We start from the raw sequence: 9,766 nt of genomic DNA on the forward strand, positions 1-9,766 counted from the left end.
ACACACACACACACACACACACACACACACACACACACACAAACACACACACACACACACACACACACACACACACACACACACACACCACACACACACACACACACTTCTTAAACAAGTTGGCTCATCTGTTTAACTTGTGTGCGACAACTAAGATTTTGTTATGGCAGGTATACTTCACACGACTCTTGAAATCAGATTTTTCGCTTGAAGTTTCATTTGTTGCCGATGGTGAGTTTCAGCATATGCTTTGCATATTTTTGCCTTGCGTAGCGTGTGGCGATGTCATACAGTCTTACGAGTGCAACTGAGACAAAATATCACCAAAAAGATAAACAGAACACCTTCTTTGTTAGCACCATTGGGAGAAATAACATGCTGTCACAAAGTCTGCCTTCCGCTTTACGTCATGGCTCACATGAGCAGCTCGTCGCGGAAATCAGGCAGATCCACCATGACGCAATAGAAGAAGGGCACCGAATAATATTCCACTGGCTGCCTAGTCACTGTGGCATTCAGGGAAATCCAAGCGGACAGGGGCGTAGCCAAGGGGGGGGGGTTGGGGGGGTTCAAACCCCCCCCCGAAATTTTTCAGTTTTGCTTCCGTATATAGGCACGCACACATACAAACGCACGCACGAACATACATAAAGTATGGTTGAACCCCCCCCCCCCCCCCCGAAAAAAATTTCTGGCTACGCCCCTGCAAGCGGACGCGGCTGCCCGATCCGCTCATGACGGTGTCAGCCGTATCACCATCCCCTGTGAAGATCGGACGTCGCAAGAGAACTTCGTGTGCTAGCCCACGTCGTATAACGTTGGATGGATTTGTGGAAGTCATTATCGACATTTACAAGTGCACGGCTGCATACCTTGGACCCTGATCTTGAAATACGCATCCCGTCCAGCTTATCACAACGTGACTCTACCCTGCTGGTCCGTCTATGGCTGGGAGTGGCCTTCTCAAATGCATATCCGTTTATTTTTGGAATGGCTGAGAGCCCGTCGTGTGAAGTCTGCGGGTGCAGCGAAACAGTCGCGCACCTTCCCTGTGAGTGCACCCGCTTCAACTCCGAAAGAGCGGCCCTCTCAGCCGCATTGGGCCAGCTGGACAACCGCCCTCTCACGGAGAACAAAATCCTAGGGCCCTGGCCTACCCGGTCTTCAGCACGAGCCGCTCTGAGGGCGTTGTTGCAGTTTCTTCAAGCAACCGGACTCAATGACAAACTCCGACTGTTGGCATAAAATGTTGCTGTGTAGTACTTGGACTATGGTCAAGACTTTGTGTTTTTTTTTTGTTTTTGTTGTATATTGTCGCGTGGTGTCGTCACATCTCTTCTTCTTTTTTTATTCTTTTACATCCCCTTCCCCCTTCCCACGTGCAGGGTAGCAAACCGGAGAATTCTTCTGGTTAACCTCCCCGTCTTTTCTTTCTCTCTCTCTCTCTCTCTCTATCACAGCCGTTTTTCTTTATGCTTCTTTCCTCGATATTTATCCTTGCGGCACCCCCTGGTTGTTTTCATCTGGAAGAAAATGGTAGACAAGTTAGCAGATTCGCGTACTTATCTTCGGAGTGCCATAATAAGGAAAGGGTATATTGTTCCACCTTGCGGGCTATATATATATATATATATATATATATATATATATATATATATATATATATATATATATATATATATGACATAGTGCGCTTAACTGCACCAAGTCAGTTTAAACGGATAAATTATTCTTCGAGAATTCTAGTGCCAATTTTACTGCCAAAGTCTCATTATCAGAAGAAACAATAAAGGCCGAAGTTTCGTTTTTGAATTCAGCGCTGAAACTTCAGCACCAGAATATCAGCATGATGTCACGAATTTCAAGGTTCTTTCTTTTTCGTATTTTGGCCACATTGGCTTTATAGCATTTCCTGAAATTTGGTACGTTAGGTCTACAGCAGAACGCGATGTAATTAGTTTTTTTTTACCGTTACGCAATTATGGAGGCCCTATAGCGAATGCCGTCAAGGTCTACGACGTCGCGGCGTTTGGCGCAGAGAACTCGGGGAGGCGACGCCAGCTGTATTTACGTTTTCTCGTGCCTTTTCTCGCTTCACCAAGCAACAGTGGCGCTTTTGGTAAGTGACAAATACGAGAAATGTCGTTTTTCTGGTCGCATTGGTATCTCAGCTGTACTACGTATGAGTCCTATCTTCATCCTTGAACAGTGTTACCAAAGGTAGGAGAATCTTCAAATGAAAACTCTCAAGGTTTATTGGCCCTGAGGGTTTATTGGTCAGCTGCAAGCTCTTAAAAAGATCGCGTGCTACGTGTCGCTAAAGAGCAAAATGGAGTGTTCCACCCCGCCGCCATGGCTACGAGTGACGCTGGCGAACACTCCCAGGATTACAGGCACAGAAATGCCCACTAAAGTGGACGGAGGATCGACCGCTGTCGTAGCCCAACTGGTAGAGGCGCGTTATCCGGAGGCTGTGGGTTCGGTCCCTACCAAAGGCAAGTTTCTCGCCCTCTTTAATTCTTTGCCATGTATGTCATAATTACTGCACTACAGTTAAGAACTACACATATGCTGTCTTCTATGCCTTCCACGTCTTCACTGTTTGTTGCCTCCACTATGTTGTGTCTGACAAGGAAACGGGTCCTTGATCCTTTCCTCTTCTGTCGTTCGTTAAAAATGAAGAAAATGTACGTCGGGTGCCTCACCTGAGAAAGCGCCGAGTGGCTCCCTTTGCCGACGTGTTCGGAACTTGTGCAAGCACATACTGAACGTCCACGTGAGCGTGAAAACGCCGTTCACAATTGCGAGGGCTATGTACAATAGGTCGTACGAGCCGCCGACATCTCGTGTGTAGCCTGGGAACGTGAAGAGCTTAAATCAGAGGGGAACCGCCACCTTCACTAAACAGAGCAAACGTGCACTTTGGCTAGTGCAAGGCACGCCGCACGACAACGGTATAAATTTTGGCCTTACGCACCGCGGGGCACGCGCAGTACTGCTCAAGATAACACGACAGATAACGGGGCGAGACTGATAGGCAAGAGGAAAGCGAGACGAGACTGGATGTGTTCGGAAGTATTTCTTGATCCGTGGGTGAACGTGACACATTTGCCTGGATATCAACAAAATTTAGGCGACAGAAAACCACGCCTGTCGCCTTCGAAGCCGCCGGTAAATAAATAAAAAATTCTATTATGTAAGCCTTAGACATTTTAGAGGCGAACCTTAAGGCCGATGTTTGTCCGTCCGTTTGGCATCCGTGCGCACGGCACAGCACCGTGTAAAACCGAAACATCAGGTTTGACAGTAGACTAATATCACTCATAATTGTGACGAAACAATATAAAACACATACAAGCACAAACCCTACTCGGCGACATCAACGTACACATTATGGGCCTTATGATCCAGCTTTGTGGTCGACTTTCACTGTCCGCTGTCACGGTATATAGAAAACCGTTGCTATAGTCGAAACATATGTGCGTAAGTGAAAAAAAAAAGGTTTACAATAGAGGAACATCATTGTGACAGACCAATATAAAACACCTACAAGCACAAACCCTTTATACTAGTCAGCGACTTCAACGCAGACATTATGGACCTTAGGACCTAGCTTTGTCGTCGACTCTTTATATCACTTTATGTCACTTTATCACTTTATGGCGGCGAGAGTGTTCCACACTCGCCGCCAGGGCTGCAATCGGCGCTGACTAACACACCAAGGTTTAAATGCACATATATACCCCATAAAGTGGACGGGAAGATGACCGCCGCCGTAGCTCAGTGGTAGAGCATCGGACGCGTTATTCGAATGTCGCATGTTCGGTCCCTGCCGGCAGCAAGTTATCTTTTCGTCCACTTTACTTTCTTCACATTTATATCTTAATTACTACAAATAACGTCCCCTATGCTTTCCTTGGCATTATTGTCTGTTAGTTTTCATTAATATTGTGTCTAACAAAGAAAAACGAGCCCTTAAAAGTAATCTCCTTTCCTTCATGTCACTTTATGTCACTCAATTTAGATTATATGGGGCAACGCTCTGGTAACGTACGGTTACTCACCCATACGATACCCAGAGCTTCGCCCACTCGTTATGATTCACTTCGTGGAGATGCGTAGTTTTTTTTAACTTGGTCATCACTTTGAGGTGTCAAACTGCGTCATACAAATAACGCCGTTGCAGGTCTATACATTGAGATTAGCTCACATCAGAGTTTGTATTTACCAGCGAACATTGGCTTTTCGAATTTTACAGCAAGGCTTACGTTCGCCGCAATGAAGGCGCATCTAAATGAACCACAGTTACTTGGTTCCCTTATTATTCGGGAGCAGTTGTCTAAACTTTTTTTGTTTTAATCCAGAATAAACGACTCGCTCACCGACAAGGGGCGGCCGAACGAGGCAAATGATGCCGGCGACGAAGTTGGTGACGCCCAGGCTAAGCGGCAGCGCCTGTTGGTCGAACAGCTCGGCTACCATGACGGTGCAGGCGAATATTCGACTTCCCCCTGTGAGCCCCGTGAAGAAGGAGCTCACCAGGAGAACCCAATATTTCTTGACAAGCACCGTGACTACCAACGAGGCTGCCTGGACGGCGAAGCCCCCGAGTATTAAAGCTTCGTGACTCAGCACCTGTATTGTGTAGAAACAAAAACGTAAAACGATACAGAGCAGAGGAGAGATTCAAATAAACCAAGAGGCAAGATGCTGATGTAATGTATCAATTTTCGGTTTTTATATAGCGCCCATTTCGACCTGTCTCACGTCATAATTAAAATGTGTATTCGCTATTTTGATGCCTTCCCGTGTAGAATACAGGTAAAGTGTCCTAGAAGGGCTCTTTGCTGTTAGAATAATCCATGCTCAATTGGGTATCAATTTTATTCCTAATGTGATAGGACTAACCATAGTGCTTTCATGCGAGCTCTTGAGAAACTAACTTCGACTTTGTCGCACTTTGAATCAAGGTGATACTGCGTGGGTTGGTTGGTAATGCATCTCTGACGAGGAAAAATTATTTTAGTGCGCAAAACGTCTGAAGAACGTTCGTGTTATACCATTATTTTCTTCAAACGTTCTGCGCACTAGAAACGTTTTTCCTTGTCAAGGGCGCAGGGACCGCAAAGCCACCATAAAGATTGGGCAGTCAAAATCGGGAACCTTCACCCTGGTTGCGAGGGGCACGCCGCAGGGTGCGGTAATTTCGGTTCTCTTGTTCAACATAGCCATGAAAGGCCTCTAGGAGCGTCTTTCCACTGTAGCCAATACAAACCACGCCCTATATGCTGACGACATTACTGTCTGGTGCATGACAGGTTCGGATGCTGAGGTGGAGGAAGCGCTCCAGACGGCACTGTCTATCACAGAAAGTTTTTTGGAGGGTACGGGGCAGAGCAGGTAGCGATAGCTCTAGCTATGAAGGACCCTTCGCGTCCTAAGATATTCACCGACTCTAGGGCTGCCCTCCGGGCCTTCGCTTCGGGTGTGGTCTCAAGAGAGGCTGCCGCTATTCTCAGTTCGAGGGGTGTAGGAGGCTTTCACACAATTACCTGGTTCCCGGCCCACATGGGCTCAGGGGCTCATCCGACAGTTCCCAACGTCAACGAACTTGCCCATAACCGTGCGCGAGAAATCACGTGCCGCGGTGGTGCGGGCGGGTCCGGAGGCGGCTTCACGGAGAGCTTCAGGGATCCACTTGGCACCTTCAACGAAGTTACTTCGCACTATCAACTGTCAAGGCGGCGATACCCCCTCCCGCATTCCAAGCTTACTAGGCCGCAGTCGTCGGTTCTCCGGATGCTGCAGGCAGGTTCCTTCCCGTCTCGCAGCACGTTTAGCCACTTTGCTGAAGGCATAAATCCAGGATGTCCTAGCTGTGGGGCGGATAATTGCACACTCGCTCATATGCTCTGGCAGTGCCCGGCGTTACTTAGCGCAAAGTTCAGCACAGAAGAGGACTGGGAGAGGGCTCTTAAAAGCCACTAGCTCTCAGTCCAGCTGTCGGCAGTCCAGGAGGCCTGCGAACGGGCGGAGGGCCACGGTCTTCCAGTACCGGCGTGGGCGCGGCCAGCAACTGCGGCGGACCCCCCTTCGGGGGTTGTCTGATCGGGGTTCTCCAGGACCAAATAAAGTTCATTTCATCATCATCTAGTAAGTTGTAAAAACGTTGAATGTTTGAAAAAGAGCGTCTTATCCCATGCTAACAGATTGTTAAGGAAGGCATGTAACAATGTGGTAGAGAGGAAGTGGCTACAATTTCTGTTTTGGCCTTTGTTGCTGACTTCCTAATCTCTCAATTGCTAACTGCTTGCGCCTTTGCTAACGGGCAGCGGTTAATGACTTTATGTTTACTCGGCTGCACAACAGCACTCGCAGAGTGGTTGGTAACTAAAAATGGCAGCTTCGCACCAGTGGTGCCAAGCCTGAAGGAAAGCTGGGCGGCCTTCCTTTTATTTTTCCCTTTCTTCCTTCTTCTCTCTGTTTCTTGTATCTCTTGTTTGTATCTGTTTCTTTCTATTTCTTTCTCTCTCACTCTATCTATTTCTCTTTCTTTCTCGCTCTTTCTGTATTTCCTTCTCTTTCTTCCCTCTCTCTCTTCTCTCACTGTGTATCGCTTCGTCTTTCTTTCTATCTCTTTCTCTTTCTTTTCTCTCACTTTCTCTCCCTATCTATCTTTTTCTGTCTTGTGATGTTTTTATGTCTTTATTCCCTTTCTTTCTTTCTTTCTTTCTTTCTTTCTTTCTTTCTTTCTTTCTTTCTTTCTTTCTTTCTTTCTTTCTTTCTTTCTTTCTTTCTTTCTTTCTTTCTTTCTTTCTTTCTTTCTTTTCACGTGTTATTTTTCGTTTAACACTCGCACTTGCTGCACACGGTAGTGGGGCGCGTGCCCAATTCCTGTGGTACGTACCCACCTGAGGAGCTTTGCACGACGAATCACAGTTAAGTTACCGACAGCTTAAACAGCTTCGCAGTTAAAATGATTGGCAATGAAGCGCCGTCTCGCTGCAGCCACAGGCTTCCATTCCTTGCTAAGCGCCTGGGTAGGCATAGGCCTATAACCATATCGACGTGAAAGCGCTGGTGGCCCCATAGGAGTGCGCAAGAGAGGGGCAGGGGGGGGGGGGGCAGCCACTCTTTCAAATTATCTGGGGTGGGGGGGCGGCGAAGCCTGCCATATGCCTTTGCTTAGTCGGACCTGTCACGTGATTGTTTAAAGAGAAAAGTTATGGCCATGCATGTTTTTGACGATAATGGCGGCCGAAGACCTCTAATGTTGCATTCCAAGAGCGGTTCACTTCCCATTTTCACCCCCGGAAAGCCGGGAACCAAAGGCATGCCATTGTGGGAAGCACGTCATCGCTTCCTTTTACAGCGAAAGCTGTCATGAGATCACAACAACGGCCGTTTTTGGCGCCGTAGTTGGCCGACGCCGCCGGCGCCGGTGTCTAACCGCTATCGCACGAATTAGAAAAAAAAACGAAATAAGAAAAATATCCGGGATGGAACGGGGCTCGTTCGAACTTGGGCCCTCTGCATGGGAGCCCAGTCCGTGGGAGCCCAGTGATTTATAGCGTAGTGGGCACCTCGCAAGTGCACTTGTATGGTTGCCGAGGAAGCCCATAAGGCCCCCACGATCCATCTCCTCAGGTCCCAATAAAGAACTCTCCCTCTCTCGTATTCGCGCTCCAAATGGGGAATCCTGAGCACGACTATGGGTGGCCCTTGTATCTAGTTATTCGGAACCAATCTCGCGAAGACTGCTGAAATTACGTTGGACTTAGCTGGTAAGGGGAGTCGGTGGATTACTTCACATTTGAAGGCCAAATAGGGAGACAGATTGCTTGCTTGAAGTGGGGCTGGACATCGTCATGTGAGACTACGGTGTTCATCCCGCGCCATCTCGATGCCGAAGCCAACAGGCGAGCTAACCATGGACTGATTCTGCAGTAAGAACATTATTTTTAAATGGCTGCCTATAGTCTAGGAAGGCTGCAATTTCGGATCCTCATTTTCAGGAGCACCGTCATGAGTGAGGCTGGAAATGGCGCGGCTTACCTTCGCGTCGAGGACGAAGCCGATTCCGATTTTGGACACCAAGTCGCCGACGGCACAGGCGGTGACCAAGGCAACCGCTTCGAAGCTGACCAGTCCATTGTCCGTGCCGAAGTCGACGGCGGTGAGCAGGAACGAGGTGATCACCAAGAACGAGACAGCACGTGAAACCGCCACGTGCAAGAACGTCCAGGACACGAGTGAACGCAGGCTGCGTGCCAGTTTGCTTTTCACCGGCTGTACATTTCCGAGCAGCGGTTTCCTCTCATGCGACTCCGGTGCTTCTGCGAGGGAACTTACGCGCCAGATGAAGAGAACGAGTGTTATCTTTAGGCAAACTTGAGTGAAACAAATTGCATTAAAACAGGGGAAAAGCGCTGATAATGAAATATGATAATGAAATGTTCACAGTTCTACTGGGAAAGCAATTAAGTAGGCAGACAAAATTTCTCCGTCACCGCCGCGGTGGCTGCTGACGCGAAAGACGCGGGTGCGATCTAAGCCGCGGCGGTGGCATTTCGATGGAGGCGAAATGCCAGAGGCCCGTGTGCTGTGCGATGTCAGTGCACATTAAAGAACCCCGGGTGGTTGAAATTATCCGGAGCCCTCCACCATGGCGTTTTTCCTAGCCTTAGCCGTTTTGGGACGTTAAGCCACACCAACAGTATGCGTATGCTACATGAGTATCCCTCAGCCGTACATGCTAGGTAGATAGATTCAAACGCCATGGTTGCTCCGGCCAGGTTTTATGGCTTGAATGATGTCATAGTTTTTGACAATAGTAGCGCGCAAGCAATCCCAATATATTTAATTCATGGCGGTATGCCTTTCATTTAAGTTCTCTCAAAATGGAAAACGTCAGTTCTCTTTTAACTATAGCATACAAACGCGCGTGCATACTATAGTTTCCTTATCTATAGGCGGGCTAAGGTGGCGTTTCTTGTTCGACAACTTCTCATCACTTCAAGCTTCCCTCTTCCCATGAACATGTGTCTTGTTTGCATACCCTTATGTAGAGTCACACCCGCGTTTAGGTATTCACAATTCCACGTCATGAAGTCCACGACCCTGACTCCATAACTATAGAATATAACTGAGTAATCGTAAACTTGACATTAAAGCCAGGCGTAGTTTCTTTGTGACACAGCTCTAATGATCAGACGCTCAGAAATGTGACGATTGCATGTGCCTTTTGTTTGAATCTTAACCTTTATGCACCTAGCATTTACAAATCTCACATAATCGAGATATATATTTAAATTATATGAAGCGTATGCCGACCTAAAGTCACTTTCAATATCCTCTTATAGAAGTCTTACGTTGGCTTCTTTCTTGCCTTTCTTAAGGAGCAGTAGAGATATGAAGTTACCATTCAGGTTGTTTGTTATATAAGATGTGTGCATTTCTTTTTCAGAGGGCCCAAATTAAAAAATCACAGCTTCTCGCTCAATAATTTAACAGGTTTCACTGAAATGAAACAAAGTTTACTCAAATCGCTCAAAACCATTATCCAATTACAGAAATTTTGTTCGTCCCTTCTACACGAATACTGAGGGCTTAGTTTAAATTTTCGATGGATGCAAAGGGCGATAGCTTTTGGTTTGTGCACTAGGCTGTCAGTATACCGTAATGGACCGAGCTTAGCACCATCAGCTGTCGAGGCATATCGACTGCATCATAGCCTGTATTAGTCAGTGTTAACGAGTGCTAGTAG

At 47.3% G+C, this 9,766-nt stretch overlaps 1 protein-coding gene across 1 annotated transcript; it reads right to left on the reverse strand.

The window, feature by feature from the left end:
* Positions 1–1,413: 1,413 nt before the first annotated feature.
* Positions 1,414–9,717, reverse strand: LOC119385392 (monocarboxylate transporter 12-B). The gene is made up of 5 exons (XM_049413978.1): positions 9,678–9,717; positions 8,056–8,390; positions 4,383–4,635; positions 2,706–2,855; positions 1,414–1,523 (listed from the first exon to the last, which is right to left on the reverse strand). Exons 1-5 carry the CDS (start codon positions 9,715–9,717, stop codon positions 1,492–1,494), a joined length of 810 nt encoding a protein of 269 aa, XP_049269935.1. The 3' UTR covers positions 1,414–1,491.
* Positions 9,718–9,766: the final 49 nt, after the last annotated feature.

The sequence above is a fragment of the Rhipicephalus sanguineus genome, chromosome 3 (assembly GCF_013339695.2).
Source record: "Rhipicephalus sanguineus isolate Rsan-2018 chromosome 3, BIME_Rsan_1.4, whole genome shotgun sequence".
NCBI lineage: Eukaryota > Metazoa > Arthropoda > Arachnida > Ixodida > Ixodidae > Rhipicephalus > Rhipicephalus sanguineus.

Bases quoted from the DNA above. Each gene is read 5' to 3' on its own strand.
- LOC119385392 (XM_049413978.1), bottom strand. From the start codon at position 9,717: ATGCCTCGACAGCTGATGGTGCTAAGCTCGGTCCATTACG. The intron at 4,636-8,055 runs GTAAGCCGCGCC...TACACAATACAG, and splicing joins GCTTCGTCCTCGACGCGAAG to GTGCTGAGTCACGAAGCTTT. The intron at 2,856-4,382 runs GTGAGCGAGTCG...TCACGTTCCCAG, and splicing joins CGTTCGGCCGCCCCTTGTCG to GCTACACACGAGATGTCGGC.